This window comes from Callorhinus ursinus, unplaced genomic scaffold (assembly GCF_003265705.2).
Source record: "Callorhinus ursinus isolate GAN/ISIS: 27379988/994484 unplaced genomic scaffold, GSC_fseal_2.0 scaffold16, whole genome shotgun sequence".
NCBI lineage: Eukaryota > Metazoa > Chordata > Mammalia > Carnivora > Otariidae > Callorhinus > Callorhinus ursinus.
In genome coordinates, this window is record NW_027397078.1 from 32,813,419 (window position 1) to 32,838,057 (window position 24,639).

Below are 24,639 nucleotides of genomic sequence, written 5' to 3' on the forward strand. Positions count from 1 at the left end.
CTGTTAAAGGAGTGACTCTGCATATATAGCCACTGAGTAGAGATCAACATCTTTCTCTTATATGTGTGTTCACTGTAAGGGGTGTTCCCTTGTAATTTTGTTTTTTTGCTGTTAGATTTGACCTGTGTTCTTTTTTAAACTTTATTTTTACCATTGAAGTATAATTGACATGTTGTATGTTTCAGGTGTACAGCATATTGATTCAATAATTCTATACATTATTCAGTGCTCACCATGATAAGCATAGTCACCATAAAACGTTATTATAAATTACTGACTACATTCCTTAGGCTGTGCTTTTCATGTCCATGACTTATTTATAAGTGGAAGTATGTACCTTTTAATCCCCCTCATCTATTTTGCCCGTTTCCCCACTGACCTCTGCTCTGGCAGTTTGTGCTATGTATTTAAGTGTCTGTTTTTTTGTTTGTTTATTTTGTTTTTTAGATTCCATGTGTGAGTGGAATCCTATAACATTTATCTTTCTCTGACTTATTTCACTTCATATAATATCCTGTAGGTTCCAGGTGTCCATCAATAGATGAATGGATAAAGAAGGTTGTGTGTGTGTGTCTGTGTGTGTGTGTGTGTGTGTGTGTGTGTGTGTGTGTGTGAGAGAGAGAGAGAGAGAGAGAGAGAGAGAAGTGGAATATTACTCAGCCATACAAAAGAACGAAATCTTGCCATTTGTGATGCCGTGGGTGTTCCTTTGTTCTTCATTCTACTTTACTAATTCTCTCAGGTTGCCTTGCTTATAACCAGTGTTCAGAGCAAGGGGATGCATGCCAGAACAGTGTGGTAGTTAAAAGTGTAGGCTTAGGAGTCAGAGGGCCCATCTTCCAAATCTAGTGCCATTGCCGATTATTGTTGTAACCTTGGAAGATTTTCTGACCTCAGTTAAAATAATAATAAGTTTTCTCAGTTGAAAGATGTGATAATAATACTTACTTTAAAAGAATAGTTGTAAGCATTAAATGAAATTATGTATTGTACCTGGCATATAAGCCTGAATAATGGATAGCTATTATTTAATTCTTGTGTTCATTATAATATTACTAATCTTCTAGTTTTTTCTACTTGGAATAGGAATAGTGACTTTCTTAAGGTCCTAGAGCTGCACTGTTTTTGCAAAGTAAGATTTAATATTGTATTTCTGTTACTTCTGTGGAGATTTTTTTAAACCATGGTATAGAATCTCCTGTTTTTCTTTCTGGGCTTTTATTTTGGCCATAGAGGCTGTATGAGCTCCTGTTTCAGGAAAGCAGGACCCCAAGTGCCTGGGTTGTTGTAGCACTCAATATGAGTCACTGACTACTTAATTGTCATTGTTGAGGGTGTAAGGCTGAAAGGAAAAAACCAGGTTTGAGGTAACAGGGTAGAAAAATGGTGGAGGGGGAAGAAAATAGGAAAACCAGATCAGGTTGGTAGGTTTGAAAGAGAGGCAGAAGTGGAACCCTTAAGAAATCCCCTGAACCAGAAAGAACATCTTCAGGCACTTTCAATGGACCACGCACAGCTTTTAATAGCTGCTGTTAACACATTCATATCTTTTGTGATGTGGTTATTTGCATTGTTTGCAAACTGTTTTTTAACTGTACAGAAATGATACTTGGGATGTGGTTTTTTGATAAGTGTAACATTGTTAAGATAGCATAAAAATCTACAACTTATAGTTATCTATGTGATAATTCTCTGGCAGAAATGTGTTTTCTTTTCAACTGCCTACTTGATGGTAGTTTTCCTCATTACATTTTTAGGTTTAAAAGCATCAGCTGGAATCAATTTGCCTTCGAAAATTGGACCGACACAAAGACTTGATATTGTGGAATGACTAGCAAACAAGCAATGTCATCTAATAAACAAGAAATGCTCTTGTGTCATAATGGGGAAGTCCTTATTTTTCGATTGTCTAAGGGAGATTTTAAAGGTAGAGAGCCTGCAAAAATATCCGTGTTACATGTCAGAAGAATGGTATTTGACAGAAGAACAAGAGCATTTGTTCAGAAGTCCACTGGATTCTTTACACTAAAGGAAGAAAATTCTCATTTAAAAATTATGTGTTGCAACTGTGTGTCAGATTTCAGAACTGGAATTAATCTCCCTTATATTATGATACAATGCAATAAAAAGAATAACATCTTCAGATATTTTCTTCTATTTCTTCACAGTACCAATAAATTTGAAAAGCGTTTGAGCTTTAGACTAAGCCATGAGTTGAAGGATGGTGTAAGGGTCTTTAGTGGCCCTTTAGTTTTATGGAGACATGTCAAAACATTCTACTGTATCTCTTCTCAAACTGGCAAAGTTGTTACTGTGTCTCTTAATTTTTCCTCTGTTGAGTGGGCAGGGGAGATTGAAAATCTAGGTATGGTTTTGTTAGGACCAAAGACATGTTTTTTTCCTGAGGAAGGATGCACTCAAAAGCTTTCAAAATCAGATTATGCAATTTGGAATACCAAATTTTGTGTATACTCCCTTGAAAATGAAGAAGTAATAAGTGACGCATACATTATCCCTCCTGCTTATAGCAGTGTAGTAACTTATGTGCATGTCTGTGCAATGGAGATTGTCAACAATCAGTTAAGAATGGCTCTGATTGCCCTTACTCGAAAGAATCAGCTGATTTCATTTCAAAATGGGACTCCTAAAAGTGTGTGCCAGCTTCCATTTGGAGATCCTTGTGCAGTTCAACTTATGGATTCAGGCAGAGGAGACCTTTTCGTCATATCCTTTAGGTCCAGTAATGCTTGTGCCGTTTGGAAAAAGAACTTTCAGGTACAGTACTTATTCTTATAATCTTTCAGTTGGTGTAGCCTTAGACCTTTTAAGCATTTATGTTTCAGAGAGTGTGTCCTGGAATCTTTTTTTTTTTAAGATTTTATTTATTTATTTGGGAGAGAGAGATAGCAAGAGAAAGCACAAGTAGGGTGGGGGTGTGGGGAGGGAGGAGCAGAATCCCTGCTGAGCAGAGACGTGGGATTGAGCCCTGCGTTGGGCTCCACACTGGGCACGGAGCCTGCTTAAAAGATTCTCTCTCCTCTCCCACTGCTGCTCCCCCTGCATGTACTTGCTCTCTCTCTCTCTCTCTCTAAAAAAAATAAATTTAAATTTTTGAAAGAAAATAATTTGAAAGTACCCTATTTTATTTTGAAAGCAATCTTTAAAAAGCATATTGTACTTTTATTTGAAGGTTATTTGGAAGGTAACATTTTCTGTCTTTCTCTACTCTCTTTGCCTTTCCAGAAATGGTAGCAGGGAAACATCTAGTATAACCTATAATCCTTACTGGGGTCAGGATAATGGGAAGAGCACACTTGGTTTGAATCCCAACTGAGCCACTTACTAGTCTTACCTTAAGGAATGTGTTTAATTTTTGTGAACTCATTTTCTATCTTTATGAATTTGGGATCATCCTGCCTCTGAGAGGAGAGAATTAAAGAAAATGACATTGTAAAGTGTCTTGCACAGTGCTTGGCACACAGGAGAAGCTCAGTAAGTAGCTATTATGTTATACAAGGGCTAGGACTGTCATCACTGACTTGCACCTACCTGAGGTCCCTTATTCACCTGCATAAGGAAAAACAGTCCCCTTGTGCGTCATTAATTCAGTGTAATATAGTCCTCACGCACTTTAAGTGGGTCCCCTGCTTGGATGCTGTAGAGCTCTGCCCCTAACATATTACCCAAAGAGGGATACCATGCCACTCTCTGTAAGTGAGCCTGTAAACTGCTGGTTGGCTTTCCTGCCTTGAAATTGTGTTCTAGGTTTCTTTCTCTACAATGGACCATCATCCTTTGCACAAGTTACTGACCTCAGTCCCTACTGACACATCTCTTAAGCTACTTCTTTAGGGATTCTGTACATCTAAGCTGTTTACAAATGCCCTGTATTGAAAGCTCTGGAATTACACCCTGATATCCACAAATTCAGTGCTCATAAATTGCTTTGGTAACCTTGCTACTCTGAGAATTTTGCAGCTCTTGGCTTTACCTTGGTGTTACATTTATATTCACCCACTTAAAAAATATATATCGTAGGGTAAAATATGCAATGACTTTAAAAGCAGGAATAAAGCCTAAGAATCAACAGTAAAGGGGGAGGAGAGATAACTATGTCAGAAAACCTGGGTTAAGGGAAGTGATTGCATTTGAGGAATTATACTTAGTTTAGTAGTTAGGACAAAAAACCCACAAATATAGCAGGTTTTACAACTGAATGGAACATACTATCAAGGGAAATTTTTTTTTTCTGACATTGAGTTCTGAGAGGAATTTACTGTTTGTGGTATTATGTAAGAGGTTTTGAATAATAAAGTGAATATGTTATTGAATAATAAAATGGTGTCTCTGATAGCAGTTTTGCTCCAAAATGGGAAAAAAAACAATAGACACAATCTTCCTTTGGGTTGGCTATGGATCCATCCAACCATCCTTTTACTACCTCATTCTATAAAGGAATTAAGGCAGCTTACAAGACAAGTAAAGTACAAACAAGCATAAATTAGAATAAATACTGAAAATCAAGGTTAGCACGTTCTCAGATCAGCCCTTCATAAAAGCCCCAGGTATAATGTTTAATCTAGTGATAGAACTTGAAACAGCTGAGTCTAGACAAATGCCTGATTAACTTTTCTCTTAGGTTTTCTCTCTCGAGTAGAAATTGTCTCTGTAAGTTTTGACAAGAATCTGTGTGGCAGGTAAAACTGAATCATTGTCAAGTATCCCTAAAACAGATACTGGTATGTTGTAGATAGAGGTTAGTATGTTCTAGAGATGTGCTCTCTAATATGGTAGCCTCTAGCCACGTGTAATTATTCAACATTTGGAATGTGGCTCGTCTGAATTGGAATGTGCTATAAATGTCAAATACACACCAGATTTTAAAGGCTTAGTAAAAATGATAGGAAAATATCTAGTTAATAATTTTATTGATAATATTGAATTGAAATGATACTATTTTGGATATAGCAGATCAAATTACATATAAAATTAAATATATATGCCTTGCATTGTTGCTCTCCTATATTTGGACAGCACTATTCTAGAGCTGTAGATTGTAAATGTGTGTGTGCATACATGAGTGCATAGCTCTATTGTGTTTGCATGTTGAACACATTCTTTTTTTAAAAAAATTTATTAGAGTGCACCCGTAGGTGGGGGGAGGGGTAGAGGGAAAGAAATCTCAAGCAGACTCCCCACTGAGCACGGAGCTGATGCCAGTCTCCATCTCATGACCCTGAAATCATGACTTGAGCCGGAATCAGGAGTTGGATGCTCAACCAACTCAGCCACCCAGGTGCCCCTGTTGAGCACATTCGTACTATTAATGTCTTCACATAGTTCATTGTACTCCATGATACTCATGGTAGGGGTGGGGTGGGAGGAAGGGAGGATATGGGTATACAAATAAGCTTTCTCCCTGCATAAGTGAGAAATCCTGGCTTTGGAAATTAACCTTATATGGTTTGGTTATATAGATTGAAGTCTTACTTATAGTCTTGCTCTAATACATGCAACCCTCTATCATCTAGATGATGTGTCTCTGCTACTGCTAGGATTCTGAGCAGGAGTTTTAGGTTTTTGTCTGAGGGAGAAGGGATAGCTGATCCCCATGGTATTAGTTTTCCAGGGGATCAGTTTGGAGACTTTCAGCTTCATGGACCTTTACAAAGTTGTCTTCTATTTTAAACTTGGGGTCCCATGTTCAGGTATAAACTGATCAAATCATTCCAGTGGGCTAGGACGGTTCTAGGTACATCACTAGTAGGATCCCTTCCCACTCTGTGTCCCTAATAATGGCTATGTTCTCTTCCACCAAAGTTTAGTGTATTAAGTTTGTCTTGACTCTTAAAAGTTATTCTGCTTCAAGAACTTTTGAGTGTTTACCACTACTTTCTAGTTACCTAGAGTTTCCGAAATAGTCATGAGAAGTTTAGAATTTATAAATCATAATAAAATTTTAATATAGAAATCAGGAATGTGACAGACACTGGACAAACATTTGATAAAATATTAAAGTATCTTGCTATTTGTAAAATTGTTGTAACTCCTTATGTTGTCTGATCCCCCAATATCTTTAGTTTTTAGTATTTACCATTTTCATTACTTGTTTATAAGATTGAAGAGGACACATTACACCTACATGCAACAAAAGGATTTAGTTTATTTCACATCTGATTTTTTTTTTCTTTTCCACTCTCTTTCTTTCAGGTTGCTGCCAAGTGGGAAAAAATTAGCTCAGTACTGATAGATGACTTTATAGGAACTGGAAGTGAACAAGTACTGCTAGTTTTTCAGGAGTCCTTGAATTCAGATTGCCTGAGTTCATTTACAATAACAGATCTTGGCTACATAAACTATTCAGTAAGTTCTGTATACTTTTTATATATTTAAGAACCATTTTAGAAAGTTGAAGCGCTTTAAAGCTTTTGACCCACTGTTACAATGTTTGTAATTTCATACTTACAGTAAACGTTTTGAACTTTAAAAATACGTAGAATGCATTTTTGAAATTATACCTTGACTCTCCTTTCAATAAATGTTATACAAATTGACTATGCTTTTGATATAAATTTGGAATATAGTGATAGTAACACTGTAAATGAACTTCATTGTTGCTTCTGAAAGACACATTTTATACCAGTAAACGTGATAACATTGGATTAATTAAGGAGTAAAATAAAATTAACCTGCTTTATTAAAAGAAGTAACCGTTCATAGTATGTTAAGAGCTTGGGCAGAAGGGAAATAATACCCATGAAGTTTCAGATCTGTATAAAATATCTGAGTCTGTGTTTTTCCCTAATAAAATGAAGATAATTCTTATTTTCCCTAGTTGTGGGATTTTATAAAAATCTAGTAAGCTGATATTTTTGAAGCAATATATAAATGTTAGGTCGGTGGTGATAATAATAGCAATTTTTTCTAGTTACAAGAAGTGATGGGGAAATACATATTTTTTGTCTCTTATCTAATAGTGTGTAACATGGAAAACTGCCCTTTGGATAAACTTTAATTGTATTTTGTTAATCTTATAAATTTTCAATTTATTTCAAAATTTGTTTTAGTGTATTTTTTTTTTTATTTCTTAGAGTGAAACATTGGATTGCAATGAAGATGACTTATATGAAGACAAAGAACAAAATCGTTATTTGATAGTTCCACCTCTGGAAACAGGATTGAAAGTTAGTGTCTATGTTTGCTATTTGTTTTGCCTTTTTGGGTTAGTGCTGTTCTAAATGATGGAAAGAACATTGAAAGAAAGGATCTTAATGTGGGAAAAAATGGTATTTCAAAGGATCTTTCCCTTTTTAATACTTCTGTAAAAACTATTATGCCATTACTTATAAATGTATTATCTAAAAATGATACCTTTTTTGTGGTAGGACTGTAAATTTAATAAGACTCGTAAGATAAAATACATGAAGCTCACTTTTGAAAACACATTTTTTTCTGGTCTTAAGGATCAGTATATCACAGTATCTCTTTTAAAGGAGCATCAAATATGATGACTCATAACATGTTCCAAACATGAACAGTTTGCCTTCAAATTTTCCATACAAAGCTCTCTGAAAAAGTTTTTGGTTTTTTCCAAGTGTATGAAGGTAATGCATATTCCCTGTAAAATACTCAGACCATACAAAGAAATATTAAAAAGAAACTAATAATTACCTATGAGTCCACTACTGAGATATAACCCATTTTAACACTTTGGCATATATATTCCTGTAGATTTTTTTAATGAATATATGCAAATTTATGTAGAAATGTGATTATAAGATATATGTTCTTTTGTAACCTGCCTATTTTCATTCATAAAAATTTTTAAGTATTCCAAAAAGTTCAAAGAACAGCACTGTAGTTTTCTCTAATCCTCACATGGATTCAACTGTTTGTACTTTTTAGAAAAATTCTGTTTTCCTCATCTGTGCTTATGTGGCATATGCATGTGTATATGTACATTTTTGCAGAACCCATTTGAAAGTTCCAAATATGATAACTTCGCTCCTATATATTTTAGCAGGGATTGCCTAAAAAATAAGGACATTCTCCTATGTAAACACACCATACTATTATTACAGTTAGAAAATTATTAATAATCTCGTTTTTTATGTTATGTTATGATAGTTACCATACAGTACATCATTAGTTTTTGATGTAGTGTTCCGTGATTCATTGTTTGTGTATAACACCCAGTGCTCCATGCAGTATGTGCCCTCCTTAATACCCATCACCAGGCTAACTCATCCCCCCCATCCCCTCTAAAACCCTCAGTTTGTTTCTCGGAGTCCATAGTCTTTCATGGTTCATCTCCCCCTCTGATTCCCCCCCTTCATTTTTCCCTTCCTTCTCCTAATGTCCTCCCTGCTATTCCTTATGTTCCACAAATAAGTGAAACCATATGATAATTAACTTTCCGTGTTTGACTTATTTCACTTAGCATAACCTCCTCCAGTCCCATCCATGTTGATGTAAAAGTTGGGTATTCATCCTTTCTGATGGCTGAGTAATATTCCATTGTATATATGGACCCCATCTTCTTTATTCATTCATCTGTTGAAGGGCATCTCGGCTCCTTCCACAGTTTGGCTATTGCGGACATTGCTGCTGTGAACATCGGGGTGCATGTGGCCTTTCTTTTCACTACATCTGTATCTTTGGGGTAAATATCCAGTAGTGCAGTTGCTGGGTCATAGGGTAGCTCTATTTTTAATTTTTTCAGGAACCTCCACACTGTTTTCCAAAGTGGCTGTACTAACTTGCATTCCCACCAACAGTGTAAGAGGGTTCCCCTTTCTCCACAACCTCTCCAACATTTGTTGTTTCTTGCCTTGTCAATCTTTGCCCTTCTAACTGGTGTAAGGTGGTATCTCAATGTGGTTTTGACTTGAATTTCCCTGATGGCTAATGATGATGAAATTTTTTCATGTGTCTGTTAGCCATTTGTATGTCGTCTTCAGAGAAGTGTCTGTTCATATCCTCTGCCCATTTTTTGACTTATTTGTTTTTTTGGGTGTTGAGTTTGAGAAGTTCTTTATAGATCTTGGATATCAGCCCTTTGTCTGTAGTGTCATTTGCAAATATCTTCTCCCATTCTGTGGGTTGCCTCTTTGTTTTGTTGACTGTTTCCTTTGCTGTGCAGAAGTTTTTTATCTTGATGAAGTCCCAATAGTTTATCTTTGCTTTTGTTTCCCTTGCCTTTGGAGGCATGTCTTGAAAGAAGTTGCTGTGGCCAATGTCGAAGAGGTTACTGCTTATGTTCTCCTCCAGGATTTTGATGGATGGATTCCTGTCTCACATTGAGGTCTTTCATCCACTTAAGAGTTTATCTTTGTGTATGTTGTAAGAGAATGGTCGAGTTTCATTCTTCTGTATATAGCTGTCCAATTTTCCCAGCACCATTTATTGAAGAGACTGTTTTTTTTCCATTGCACATTTTTTCCTGCTTTGTTGAAGATTATTTGACCATAAGAGTTGAGGGTTCATATCTGGGCTCTCTATTCTGTTCCATTGGTCAATGTGTCTGTTTTTGTGCCAGTACCATGCTGTCTTGGTGATCACAGCTTTGTAATAGACCGTGAAATCAGGCAACGTGATTCCCCCAGCTTTGTTTTTCTTTTTCAACATTTCCTTGGCGATTCAGGCTCTTTCCTGATTCCATGCAAATTTTAGGATTGTTTGTTCCAGCACTTTGAAAAATGCTGTTGGTATTTTGATTGGGATGGTGTTGAAAATATAGATTACTTTGGGCAGCATAGACATTTTTTTGTAAATTTTTTATTGTTATGTTAATCACCATACATTACATCATTAGTTTTTGATGTAGTGTTCCATGATTCATTGTTTGTGCATAACACCCAGTGCTCCATGTGGGCAGCACAATTTTAACAATGTTTATTCTTCCGATCCTTGAGCATGGAATGTTTTTCCATCTTTTTGTGTCTTCTTCAATTTCTTTCATGAGTGTTCTGTAGTTCCTAGAGTATAGGTCCCTTACCTCTTTGGTTAGGTTTATTCCAAGGTATCTTATGGTTTTGGGTGGTATTGTAAATGGAATTGATTCTCTAATTTCTCTTTCTATAGTTACATTGTTAGTGTATAAGAAAGCAACTGATTTCTGTGCATTGATTTTGTATCCTGCCACATTACTGAATTGGTGTATGAGTTCTAGTAATTTGGGGGTGGATCTTTTGGATTTTCCACATAAAGTATCATGTCATCTGTGAAGAGAGAGAGTTTGACTTCTTTGCCAGTTTGAATACTTTTTATTTCTTTTTGTTGTCTGATTGCTGTTGCTAGGACTTCTAGTACTATGTTGAACAATAGTGGTGAGAGTGGGCATCCTTGTCGTGTTCCTGATCTTAAGGGAAAGGCTCTCAGGTTTTCCCCATTGATAATGATATTTGCTGTGGGTTTTTCCATAGATGGATTTTATGAACTTGAGGAATGTTCCCTCTATCCCTATACTCTGAAGAGCTTTAATCAGGAAAGGATGCTGTATTTTGTCAAGTGCTTTTTCTGCATCAATTGAGAGGACCATATGGTTCTTCTCTCTCCTCTTCTTAATGTGTTCTATCACATTGATTGATTTGCGAATGTTGAAACACCCTTGCATCCCAGGGATAAATCCCACTTGGTCATGGTGGATGATCCTTTTAATGTACTGTTGGATCCAGTTAGCTAGGATCTTGAGAATTTTGGCATCCATAGTCATCAGGGATAGTGCCAGAAATTCTCCTTTATGACGGAGTCTTTGTCTGGTTTGGGGATTAAGGTAATGCTGGCCTCATAGAATGAGTCTGGAAGCTTTCCTTCTGTTTCTGTTTTTTGAAACAGCTTCAGGAGAATAGGTATTATTTCTTCTTTGAATGTTTGGTAGAATTCCCCAGGGAATCTATCAGGTCCTGGACTCTTATTTTTTGGGAGGTTTTTGATCACTGCTTCAATCGCATTACTGGTTAGTGGTCTATTCAGGTTATCAACTACTTCCTGTTTCAGTCTTGGTAGTTTATAGGTTTCCAGGAACGCATCCATTTCTTCCAAGTTGCTTAATTTATTAGCATATATGTGGTAATAATTTCTGATAATTGTTTCTATTTCCTTGATGGTAGTTGTGATCTCTCCCCTTTCATTCATAAATTTAATTTGGGTCCTTTCTCTTTTCTTTTGGATAAGTCTGGCCAGTGGTTTATTGATCTTATTAACTCTTTCAAAGAACCAGCTTCTAGTTTCGTTGATGTGTTCTATTGTATTTGTGGTTTCTAATTCAGTGATCTCTGCTCTAATCTTAATTATTTCCCTTCTCGTGTGTGGGTTAGGCTTAATTTGTTGTTGATTCTCCAGTTCTTTAAGGTGTAAAGATAGTTTGTGTGTTCAGGGTTTTTCTGTTTTTTTGAGTGATGCTTGGATGGCTATGTATTTCCCCCTTAGGACCGCCTTTGCTGTTTCCCATAGGTTTTGGACCGATGTGTTTTCATTCTCATTGGATTCCATGAATTGTTTAAGTTCTTCATTGATTTCCTGGTTGACCCAGGCATTCTTAGGCAGGATGGTCTTTAGCTTCCAAGTGTTTGAATTTCTTCCAAACTTCCTTGTGATTGAGTTCCAGTTTCAAAACATTGTGGTCTGAGAATATGCAGGGAATAATCTCAGTCTTTTGGTATCGGTTGAGACCTGATTTGTGACCCAGTATGTGGTCTATTCTGGAGAAAGTTCCACGTGCGCTTGAGAAGAATGGGTATTCTGTTGTTTCAGGGTGGAATGTTCTGTATATATCTATGAGGTCCCTCTGGTCCAGTGTGTCATTCAAAGCTCTTGTTTCTTTGTTGATTTTCTGCTTAGATGATCTGTCTCTTGCTGAGAGTGGAGTGTTAAGGTTGCCTACTATTAACGTATTATTATCAATATGTCTCTTTATTTTGGTTAACAGTTGGCTTATGTAGTTGGCTGCTCCCATGCTGGGGTCATAGATACTTACAGTTGTTAGATCTTCTTGTTGGATAGACCCTTTAGGAATGATATAGTGTCCTTCTATATCTCTAACTACAGTCTTTAGCTTAAAATCTAATTTGTCTGATATGAGAATTGCTACCCCAGCTTTCTTTTGGGGTCTGTTGGCATGAAAGATGGTTCTCCATCCCTTCACTTTCAGTCTGGATGTATCTTTAGGTTCAAATTGAGTCTCTTGTAGACAGTATATGGATGGGTCCTGTCTTTTTATCCAGTCTGCAACCCTGTGCCATTTTATGGGAGCATTTAGGCCGTTCATGTTGAGAGTGATTATTGAAAGATTATTGTCATCATGTTGCCTGTGAAGTCCTTGTTGCTATAGATTGTCTCTGTAAATTTCTGCTCTCTATCACTCTCGGGGTCTTTCTCCTTTTATGGAACCCCCCCTTAATATTTCTTGCAGGGCTGGCTTAGTGGTCACTTTCACTTTCTCCCAGTCCTGGAAGCTCTGTATCTCTCCATCCATTCTAAATTTCATTCTAAATGAAAGCCTTGCCAGATAAAGTGTTCTTGGCTGCATTTTCTTCTCATTTAGTACCCTGAATATGTCTTACCAGCCCTTTCTGGCTTACCAGGTCTCTGTGGCTAGGTCTGACGTTATTCTGATGTTCCTCCCTCTGTACATAAGGGAATCTCTTCCCCCTAACTGCCCTTAAGATGGTTTCCTTAGTTCTAAGCTTTGAGAGTTTTACTATTACATGCTGGGGCATTGGCCTGTTCTCCTTGATCTTTGGGGGGGGGTCCTCTCTGCCTCTAGGACAGGAATGCTGTTTCATTCCCCAGATTAGGGAAGTTCTCAGCTACAGTTTGCTCAAATATATCATCTAGTCCTCTCTCTCTCTCCACCCCCTCAGGGATCCCAATAATTCTGACATTGCAATGTTTCATGGCATCATTTATTTCTCTAATTCTGTTTTCATGGATGTTAAGCTGTTTGTTCCAGGTCTCCTCCTGTTCCTTTTTTTCCGTTTGTCTTCTAGATCACTAACTCCTTCTGCCTCGTTTACCCTAGCTGTTAGATAATGCAGTTTACACTGCATCTCATTTATAGCATTTTTAATTTTGACCTGATTAGCTCTCATTTCTGCCCTTAGAGAAACTATGTTGCCATTAATGTTTTTCTCTAGTCTAGCTATTATTGTCTTCATAACTGTTACCCTGAAGTCCATTTCTGATCTCTTGCTTATATCCATATCCATTTGGGTCTGTGGGAGAGGCCATTGTCTCTGGGTCTTTTCTTTGTTGGAAGTTCCTTCTCCTAGTCATTCTGTTGAGTTGTGGTTGAGGGGATGTACAGTCAAAAATATCAACCACAATCCAGGCAAGGTGAACCCTGAGTTTCTCACTGTCTCCAGATGCCATCAGAAGTTTGCTTGGATGCCATTGCTGCCACCAGTCTACTAGAATGGCCAAAATCCGGAACACTGACAGCACCAAATGCTGGTGAAGATGTGGAGCCACAGGAACTCTCATTCATTGCCTTGAACTCCTGGGTGGGCAAGAAAGCAGGGAGCTCAGCTGGATCTGTGGGTACAGGCACCTGTTCGCTCACCCGCCTCAGAGTTGGGGGTCACCTCTAGATCCCGCTTCAGATCACCAAGTAATGTTAACCTTAAATATAAAACTGCCAGTTATCTTACCAACAAAAATGGGTTTGAGACTAGCCGAGAATTGCAAATCCCCAGGAGCAGGATACAGCAAAACCATAGGCAAATCCAGAGAACAAAGGAGAGGAAACAATAATAATCTCTTAATCTTATTCACTATTCATTCCGTATTCAGATGCCTTTAATTGCCACAAAAATGTTTTTTATAGATGCTTTTTTTTTCAGGATCTGTCAGTTTACACTTGCACTTGATTATTATGTCTTATTGGTCTTTTTATCTAGAATAATGCCCCTCCCCACTTTCTTACAATGATACTAATGAGGAGGCCAGGCCAGTTGTCCCTCTTTTTGGATTTGTCTGTTTCCTTGTGTTGTCATTTAACTTTTTCCTCTATCCCTGGCAAACTTTTTTTGTAAAGGGCCAGATAGTAAGTATTTGTACCTTGCAGGTTCTCTAAAAAAATTTTTGCAACTATTTTAATTATGAAAGTGAATTTACTAAATGCTTATTGAACCACAGATATGAATATGGGCAATACATAATAAGATATCATAGTGGGCATAGAACCATAAAGGAAAAGATCAATTACATTAAAAACTTTTGTTCTCTGAACAAAGTAAAATATATAAAAAGACAAGTTATGTAAATAGAAATTGTAACAAGTGACAAAGGATGAATTTCCTTAATGTGAATATGCATTCTGAAACAGTATTCTTGAGAATATAAAGTGGCTCAACCTCCTCAGAAGGAAACTTGTTATTGCTAATAAAATGTGAATTGGGTGTATCTTTTTACTTTCGCAGTTTTACTTCTGGAAATCTATTCTAAGGATATACTTGTACAGTAAAGATGATTTTATAGGGATTTTATATAGTATTTAAGGACAACAAAATTCAGTCATTTTAAATATCCATCATTAGGAGTTTGGTAGATCAGTTATAATATCCTTGAACTATGGAATAGTATGCAGCTGTCAAAAAATAAGGTAGATCTTTATACTGATTTAGAAATGTTGCCAAAATAATTTATGAAAGCATGACTTTTAGAAATTCCACCTCTACTAATGTGTTACCTAATTTATTTGGACCAACTCTTCTGACAAAAACAAGTTAAAATCATAGTTGAAATATGTTTTTAATATCTCCCTAAAAGCTTCAGAATGCTGAAAATGTAAGAATAAGTTATCAGGCCAAACTGTAAAGGCTGGAACCCAGAGAGAACCTAGAGAACACTGTTGCTCCTTTTGCCTGGGGGCGTTTGTGTTTAAACTAAAGCAGAAGTACTCTAGACCACTGGCAGAAACAAACATCCCATCCTCTCTCAAAATATACATTTTATCCTAGGCCTCTTATAAATCTCACAAGTAGTTTTTCAAAGAAAATGAACCACTCACAGAATAAGTACATAAAGAAATAAGGCATCATGAGCAATTATTCGCAGGAAATAACCAAATAGCATATCTATGAGTGAAAAATACATTGAAATAAAAAAGTCTCATCAGATGAGTTTAAGAGTTGACTCAAAGAGATGCAGAGCAAAGAAGCAAACCAAACTGTGTTACAAAAATTAGGAGGGCACGTGCTGTGATGAGCACTGGGTGTTATATGCAATTAATGAATCACTGAACACTACATCAAAAACTAATGATGTACTATACAATGGCTAACTGAACATAATAAAAAAAATAAAGATAAAATCCTAAAAAAACTTGCTCAGAAGGTAGTACAGATTCATAGAAGGAAAATAAGAAAGAAACACAGAGAGAAGGCAGGAGCATATAGAAGTGGTGAATAAGAGTTGCATGTCCATTTTGTTTCAAGTATCCTCATGTTATCACTAGCTCCTAAGTTGGATAAAAATATTTCCAACATTGGAAGGCCTTTTATTTTATTTTTTAAGATTTTATTTATTTATTTGAGAGAAAGAGAGAGGGAGTATGAGCAGGGTGGGGGGTGGAGAGGGAGAAGCACACTCCCCACTGAGCAAGGAGCCTGACATGGGGCTCAATTCCAGGACCCTGGGATCATGACTCAAGCTGAAGGCAGACGCTTACCAACTGAGCCACCCAGCATCCCCTGGAAGGTCTTTTGGAGATTAACAAGTCTACCCCTCCTCCCCCATTTTACATGTGAGGAAACAAATAGCCAGAAAGGTTAAGGACAGGCAGAGCTAGAACCAATGTCTATCTCACCGTTCTTTCCCCTATGGAATTTGTTTTCCACCTGGTTGGAAGAGAACCAGTTGGAGGGGAAATGGGGAGACCAGGACCTTGGAGAAACTTGTGCACATGTACAGGAATGTTCACAGCAGCACTGTTTGTAATAGTCCGTGCATGCCTGGACATAACGCAGATGTCCATCAGCAGGAGAAGGGAGAAGCGAGCTGCTATGGTCATAGGATGGAATACTACAGAGCCGTGAAAGTCACAGACTATAGCTCCTGGCGACGAATGGGATGACTCTAAAAACCTAGCACAAACAGAATGACTCCATTCATAAAAGGTTCAAAAGCAAAACACAAAAAACTAAAAATATTCTTTAGGAGATAACAGTGATGGTAAAATTATGAAGACAAGGAAGTTACCTTAAAAGGCCAGGGTAGTGTTGCCTCTATTGGAAAAAGAGAAGTTCATGACTGGGCAGTGCCCATGGGCAGCTGACTGCATATGGTTCCTTGGGTGCTGACTTCATTATTAGTTTGTAAACTGTTTTTTGTATTATGCCCTTTTCTGCATGTATGAGAGAGATCACAATAAAAAGACCAAAAAGCAAGGTTTGGTGTTCTGCAGTACAGTATGCTCCTGTATTTGGTTTGGGTTATATTTTCTTTGCTTGTTTGTAGTGAGGAGAAAGAAAGCATTCCTTAACATACACATCGAAAAGTTCTGGAAAGGTAAACGATCTGTTGGCTATGCAAATGGAATTGAGGGTCTAGAAAGAGAAGTTGAGAAGTATTTTTATGCCGTTTGAATGTTTTATCATATGGTTATTTTTATAGTTTTATAGCAAAACTTCACAACATAGAATATTTAAGTAGTCTAGTGATTCACCATTTAGTCCTGGAGTGGGGCGGGGGGCGTTTTGAGGAGAGTAGGGAAGAGAGAACACAGATAATTTTTGAGAGTGCCTTCATTGTCAGTCTGCCCACATATTCCTCTCTTCTACTCCTTGCCCCTCAGCCTTCTCCGATTTGGCTCCCCCACTCTGATGTGTACAGCTCCCTTTCCCTAAGTCACAAATTACTCAGCGAATGAGTGTGAATAATGTGGAGCCCACAGAAATAGGTCAACAGATTAAGTTTTAAAATATTAGCTAGGCACTTTACATATTTTGTGCAGTGAGGTAAGATATAATTCAGTCTTCACTTTCCAGATTCTGTACACCAATAAGTTAAAGGAATTTACCTGACTTACACTGTAATTTGAAAGAAAGGGATTATAAAACAGGATGCGTTTTATGTTTTCAATCTAGAAAAACATGTTAGATTAAAAACTGGATTAATACTTAAACAGTCTCAGCCATCTGAAATGAAACCACTTCTACCAGTTCAGTGATACGACTTTATATTTTCAGTAGCAAAATACATTTCATGAATGTTTCATCCTTGGTAGTGAAATCTGTTTATCTGCTATAATAAAAGGAATGGATTGCTCCCTGCCCAGCTCAGAGCCAAATTTTGTTTGTTTCCTGTAGTTAAGAGCCCACCTTAGCACTGAGTTTATTAGCACAAAAATAAACTTGTGGCAGTTTGGGGGTTATGTGTTATCTTTAAAATTTGCTATAGATGTTATATGAACAGGATTTCAAATAGTATCAAATTAAAAGTGACAATTTCTACTCATAACAATGTCTTTGCTTTTTGAAGCAGAAATTATTTCAACAACAAGAAAAATAGTTTACCTGTGGGAGTAGAAGTGTTGGTAGCCCTTGATTTTTATTCATATTGATTAGACATCCATATTTGTATCGATTGATTGCTTAATTCAGTGGGGAAATGCATGCTAATACATTGGCATTCTTGCAGTTGGGTACATAAACTCTATTGCAGTTACTTGCTGTGTTCGTTTCCTTTAAAATTACTTAAAACTTGTGAAGAAAATAGTTTTGCTCTGAGAAGTATTCTCTGCTTTTCTACAGAAAAATGAATTAATAAGCAAATTTGGAGAAAGTACTTTCTGAATTAACGGTATCATGAGATTTCATTTGAAATGTCTCTGGCAGTGGTTTTTCTTTCTATTTTACAGGTTCATTTGGCTTCTATTCAGGAATTGCGGCAGCATCTCTTGCTTAAGGAAAAAATTATTTCAAAATCTTACAAAACTTTAATAAACCTGGTTCAAGGGAAAGATGATAGTACATCAAGTGCAGAGAAGGTAAAATTAATCATGTGACCATTTTATCATTTTATGAATTGAAAATCTACAAGCTATTGAAGCATTACTTAAATTGGAATATTTGGATATATTAGAAAATGCCATTCAATGGATCCAAGAAGCAAAGTAGCAAGGGTTATAATGCTGGACTTTCATGACTTGAAAATACTTGATTAAGGAGCCAATATTTTAACAATTTGCAAATTATTCTGTAGGATATTAAAATCTCAGAAATCAGGAACCTTGGGGAACAAGTCCTCTTGTTCAAAAGATTTAACTATTAAACTTTTTTATTTGTATGATTTGCATAGAAATTACCCCTAAGTGAATTATGTACTTTCTGACTCCTTAAACAGAATATGCAGCATATTATTCAACCTTTCATTAATGAATATGTAATTTCATCAGTATTATAATTGTTCTTTTTGTCTGTTGCAAATTCATTTCTAAGGGTATTTATTCCTCTGGTTAATGCCCCTAAATTGCTATGCTTTTTTAGTGTTTATATCTGCCTTTTATAATTTTACTCTCATTTTCCTTGTGGTTGACCAGCATAAGAACCTCTTTAGGTACCTTGCAGTTGCTTATGTCAGTACAGTAATGTAGAAAGTTAGCAAAAACTCCCTGACTTCATAAAAAATAGTATTTATGCACATTAATTACATACAAAGACAACATAGCAAAGTTACAAATAAATCAAGAAAAGCTAGCATAGAGAAACAATCCAGTAAGTTTTTTTTCACTCAAGTCACCTTAGTGCCTAGCTCTGATTTTCTTCTAGATTGACCATTCTCATAGCAGTCTATGCCTTGTGTCTGTATTTCAGTCTTAGCAATGTGAGGACTTGGGTCCAAAATATGATTCCATTAATGTGAGAATCATAAGAAAAGCACATCATGTTGCATTTCTGAATTACAATTCCAATCTCTTGGGAAAGCTCATGAAGGTCATTTTTAAAAGTCTCCGCATTTCCCTTCACCACCTCACCCCAAGTATTTTGCCAATATTATTATTATTATTATTATTTTAGAGCAGGAGAGAGAGAGGAAGGGCAGAAGTAGTGGGAGAGAGAGAATCTTAAGCAGACTCCATGACCAGCACAGAGCCCAGCGCGGGGCTTGATCTCACATCCCTGAGATCATGACCTAAGCCAAAATCATGAGCTGGATGCTGAACTGACTAAGCCACCCAGACACCCTGATTTTGCCAATATTAGAAAAGGGAAAGAAATGTTTAAAAGTGACTGCACTGAAACTACTGTGTGCAAGGCAGCATTTGGGGCTGTTTATGTGATTAATTTTAAAAACAATTCTGACAGGTAGCAAAAATTACCCCAGGTTTCGAATGAATGGCCTGTCTCAAAGCTTGCAGCTACTGGCAGAAGCATCAGATTCCTAGGAAGTTGTTTAGTCCACTAGAATGTAAATGCCCATATCTTTTTTCAGTAATTACTGCCCACATAAAAGGGCAGGATAGAGTAGTTGTTAAGATAGAGCATGGGCTCTAGAACCAGTTTGCTGTGGTTCAAATCCCAGCTCTGCCACTTGCTAACTGGGTGACTTTGGGCAAGGTACTTAGCTTCCGTGTGTCTTGTTCTCCTTATCTGGAAAGTGTAGATAATACTACCGACCTAGGGTACTAGGGTTTTTTTTGTGTGAAGGGTAAGCAAATTAAATCATGAGCGACATTAAGAACAGTGCCTGACACATAGTAAGCATTCAGGAAGTGTTGTGAATTATTATGATTATTACTCCTCCCACCATTTCTATTGTTATTATAAATCCATATGTGTGTGGAAATGAATGAGTATGGCCTGGACTTTAAGAATACAATTTTGGCCATAATTGATCAGCAGTCCAAAGATAATCAGTTTTATTTGTACAAAATTTTACAGTTATAGGTTTAGTACAAGCCACTTTAATAATGAATGGATTGTTTTCAGCATGCCTGGGACACATACTGTCAGAATTCTTTCAAAATGGATTCCAAGTTTATGTCTGCTGGCTCTGTGTTGGGTACCTCATCTTGTTTCCAATCAGGCCATGCTTCTTGATCTGAATAGATAGTTAATTACATATAAGTTCTATAAATTTTGTTTTAGTGATTTATATATAATCTGCAATGTAAAATATTATAGGTGACAATTTAAGATATGTAAGCTATAAGGCCTGACTAAAAGCTGACTTACATTATTTTTGTAGTTTCGCCACATTTGGTAGTGTTTTTTGGTAATCAGTTATTTAACATGTTTTTCTATAAGGCACATCTTTTTACTCTTTGTGGTAAAGAAGAAAATCCTGTCTGTACCTTTGATGAAAAGATACCAGACAATTTTCAAGATTCAGAACGGCTAGTAGAGAAGATATGGTATCAGGTAATAGATGACAGCTTGGTTGTTGGAGCGAAAACCACATCTTCTTTGAAGCTGTACGTATCATGATAACATTATCTTGATGGTCTAGACTAGCACTGTCCCACAGAAATATAATGTAAGCCACATAAGCAATTTTAAATGTTCTAATTAGCCATATTAAAAATGTAAATAGAAACAGGTGAAATTAATTTTCACAATATCATATCCCAGACAGTATCATTGCTGAGGGATAAACAATGTTCTGTATTAAAAAGCAGATTTTATTCAGGTTATTTAGGGGAGTATAAAATAGAGTTTTTACTTTAGAGTTATTTGCATTCTAAACTATTGCCAAAATAAACTCTTTAAAAAATGAGTATTTTTTTCTTGTTTAAAAAGAAGGGGGGGAACCTACCTCAAAAGTAAAATCCAGCATTATTTTACCATTCCTTTCTCTCAAGAAAATTATTTTCCTGCAGTTCAACATATTTACAATGTGTTTGCTTTCCTGTTTCGAGAAAAGTGCTATTACAGGATCTTTAAAATGTGTTTGGTTTATTACTTGATTTTCTGATATACTTTGCGTTTGAAATGACGTTTCCTAGGAAAAGAGAGAAATTTTTTATTGTTTGTGTAGCATTTAATCATCTCTTTGATTTTAAAGAATGAGCTTTTAGACTCAACTCAACTCTGGATTTTTTACAGGTCCCTGAATCATGTGACTTTATCACTGTTACTGGATCAAGCTCATAGCTCCAGCTGTCGGCTTCTTAAGTGTCAAAATAGGGTTATCAAGTTGACTAGGGATTTTTTCCCAGCACCATGCTCAGTGCCATGTGAAATAAGATCAGAGGCAAAAAGGATCAAGTTGACTGTTGATAGTGAGGAAGAGGGAGAGGAAGAGGAAAAGGAAGAAGAAAGCCTTGTTTGTGAACAGTCACCTGAGAAAGAGTATGTACAGGTCATTACTGCTGTGACATCTCTTTCACCACTTTTAGCGCTCAGTAATTTTTCTTGCACTGTGCTGCTACAAATTAGGGAGAAGGAAAATGGTAACTCTTCTGAAGATCATTATATTCAGTGTGGCAGACTTTTTTTAAGTCTAGAAGACCTTTCAAGGAGGCAATACCTGCTGATGTTTCCAAAGAGGAAACCTATAGGTAATTTTTGTTGGTACTTTTTAATCATATACCTAATTGAATTAGAAAATTTCAAGAACTCTTTTTACTTGATAATGGGCAGTTTAATGACAGAGCTTGTGACATGTTTTTCTTGTAGAACACATGGAAGATCTGTTTGCACTTCTCACAGCGTTTAACAAAACTTGTTTTCAAATCACATCACCCAGCTATTCTCTGGCTTCAATGAAGACGTGGCTCCTAGAACACATGAAGTGTGAAGAAATCAAAGAATTTCCAGAAATTTGCTTTTGCAAAATGCCAGGAAGTTTCTATGGGACACTCTTCAAGTGGAAACAAAAAACACCATTTGAAGGGATTTTAATAGTCTATTCCAGGTAGTGCATATCAAATTGGAATATGTCCAGAGAAGTTAGTGCATATGTGTGTGGTCCAAGAGCCATCTCCACAGTAGAGATCTGTGTCATTGTGGTACATGTCCAGGTCATTGCCTGGGATAGCCTCAGTGGACAGGTGGCCTCATGTGGAAACTAGAGCTGTTTTAACTTGATGTTTGTTTTTGGCTTTTTTTCTTTGGTTGATTAGGGCCTAATAGTTATTTTAAGATTTCTACTTACTTTTTTACTGCAATGACATTTTAAAAAATATAATATTAATCTTATTACTCAGAGAAAAAATTAATCATGAAGCAAGTGCTGAACATTAACTGACTTGGCATAGAATATATTTGATTGCTACAGTCTGAATGATATCAAAGATCACATGCATGCATTATTGGTTCTATTCATCATGAGAGGATTTATAAGTGAGTATTAATTACTGCAGTAAGTTGTATACAACTGCTTTTTGCTGTCCCAAGTTTTATAATGTTATGTTTGTTTTTTTATTCTAGGAATCAAACAGTTTTGTTCCAGTGCCTTCATAATCTCATCAGAAATCTCCCTATAAACTGTTTCTTCAAAAATCTAAAATTTGGAAGTGTCAATTTCCTAATGAGTCGTTTGGCGTTAACTTTGGAGAAGGAACTGGTTATCCTTGGTTCTCTTTCTTCTGCCTTAGTTAAAGTTGAAAACAACTTGGTGCAAAGTTGTGAAGCAAGCAAAGAAAAGAGTAGTGGTGTGGCGGCTTTATCAGACAGAGAGGAAAACATCCATCCCTACAGAAAAGAACTTCAGAGAGAAAAGAAGCAAACATTGGGGACGGACCTAAAAGTGAGTGGTACCCTTTATAGAGAAATGACTTTGAAATTAGCTGAGGTTCAGCTGAGATCAGACCTTGCTGCCCAGAAACTGGCTGGTTTATAATTATAATCTTAATTTGATTTATTTTAGCATGTTTTCTCTGTCAGGACATTTTGGTTCCAGATTTGTTTTCATTTTACATTATATGCTTCCTTTGCAAAAATAAAGATTGAGGCTTGTAGAATTGTGTGTATTGATGCACGAAATAGCATGCCTTAGCACAGCAGTTCTCAACCGGGGCATGCTTCCTTCTGCGCCCACCCCCCACCCAGGGGCATTTGCTGCTGTCTGGAGACATTTTTTGGGGCATTGTGAGAAGTAATTGGGGTTGGGGAGGGTGAGGTCGGGGTGCTATTCACATCTAGTGGGTGGAGACCAGGGATGCTGCTAAACATTCTACTGTGCACAGGACAGCTCCCACAGCAAAGAATGATCCTGCCCAAAATGTCAGTAGTGCCAGGGTTGAGAAATCCTGCCTTAGAGTTACCACTTAAGTGAAGGCAGAAGTGATCTAACAGTATTTTGATCTAAATCTTCAAAAAACTTAAATAGTCCTTTTATTGTATCCTGTTTAGTAAAACCTAGCATATAAAAATTACCTTCAAACAGATAAACAAGGTTATTAGGATTCACAAGTTTCTGTAAACATCAAGCTCCTGTGGAAATTGAAATCACAGAGTGTCTGGGTGAGACCATTAAAATGAAAATCTTTGAACCCCTTGTTAATTTAAATTTTATTAGAGAGCTTCTCTGAAATTGTGTAAGTCTATAGGAATATGAAAATTTTAGGGCATTTCTCTGAAAAGCCTATTTCTTTCAAAAAAGCTAAGCATACCGCATAGGCCACTATTTGAAAAAAATTGAAAATGCCTTTAAGCCATTTGTCATTCCAACTCTGGGCAAAACTAAAATATAGAATTCTAACTAAAGTAACTTAAAGAATATGATGCTCCTTAGAGACTGAGAAATTTAAAAATAAGGGAAATTCACTTAACAGTTAAAAAGTGATTTTTAAGGGGTCCAACGAGACATTTCAAAGGGGTAAAAATTTAACCTATTCTTTTTGGAAAAATAAGAATGCTGCAGTAATAAGAGAGTGTCAGGAGAGGAGAAGACACAAAAGGATATGGGCCAAATGGAATGTTTCTGATTCTTTTTACTCTAAAATCCTTAAGTGAGTTGGAAGTTTTGATCTGAGTTGAAAGAAACAGATGATTATAAAAAGTGGCAATTCATGCTTGCAGATCTGAAGTGCTAATTCCCGCCATGCCTTCAAAATGCTCGTGCTTAATGATCTGGTGTTGCAGATGGGGTTTAGAAAATACAGGTTATTATTTTCTTTTTATGATTGTCCATATAATATGCTACCTCTTGTTTTTGTAATCCATTACAAATGGAGATAGAACCTTACAGCTCTATTTCTTTGAAATGTCGGTAGAAAAGATTTCAGACTTTCTGGAAATGGAAATGGTATAATTTCAGGATTAATTATGGAGATCTGGAAGCAGTATGTGTCAATAGGTACATTGAAACTGCCCGTGACATGTTCTGAAAGAAAAACCATGTATAAAATGTAGGAACTAAGTTGAAAAATGGAGGCTGTCAAAAAGTAAACAGAATTTAATTATAATAGTTTATCTGTAGGAGAGTTAGGATAATACAAAAAAAGCATGTTGCTTCTTTTTTATCTATAAAAGCAACCAAAATATATTCATCTATATACATCAAATAACCTCTTTGCAAGTGAGTTTTGTACTCCAGTATATTTTTCCTACCTACTACAAATAAGAACAGCTGAGGTTTGAGGGAATGATGCCCTTGCCACTCTCTCATGATTCAGTAGTGTTTGCGTGTACCCATAAGCACATTCCTCTGACCACTGTCCTGGTCATGAATCTGAAGTTCCCCTCAAAAACA

At 36.5% G+C, this 24,639-nt stretch overlaps 1 protein-coding gene across 2 annotated transcripts in view; it reads left to right on the plus strand.

The window, feature by feature from the left end:
- The window catches only part of FANCB (FA complementation group B), a 74,828-nt gene that overhangs the window by 5,955 nt on the left and 44,234 nt on the right, over positions 1–24,639 (plus strand). Inside the window, exons 2-9 of one of the 2 annotated variants that reach the window (XM_025857818.2) lie at positions 1,758–2,775; positions 6,211–6,363; positions 7,092–7,184; positions 17,861–17,989; positions 20,250–20,416; positions 21,048–21,502; positions 21,621–21,858; positions 22,374–22,692. In XM_025857818.2, coding sequence (XP_025713603.2) covers positions 1,828–2,775; positions 6,211–6,363; positions 7,092–7,184; positions 17,861–17,989; positions 20,250–20,416; positions 21,048–21,502; positions 21,621–21,858; positions 22,374–22,692 — 2,502 coding nt within the window. In that variant the 5' untranslated portion in view covers positions 1,758–1,827. Of the gene's footprint in view, positions 1–1,757; positions 2,776–6,210; positions 6,364–7,091; positions 7,185–17,860; positions 17,990–20,249; positions 20,417–21,047; positions 21,503–21,620; positions 21,859–22,373; positions 22,892–24,639 lie in introns of those variants that run through there. The other variant, XM_025857817.2, reaches the window with a different exon arrangement.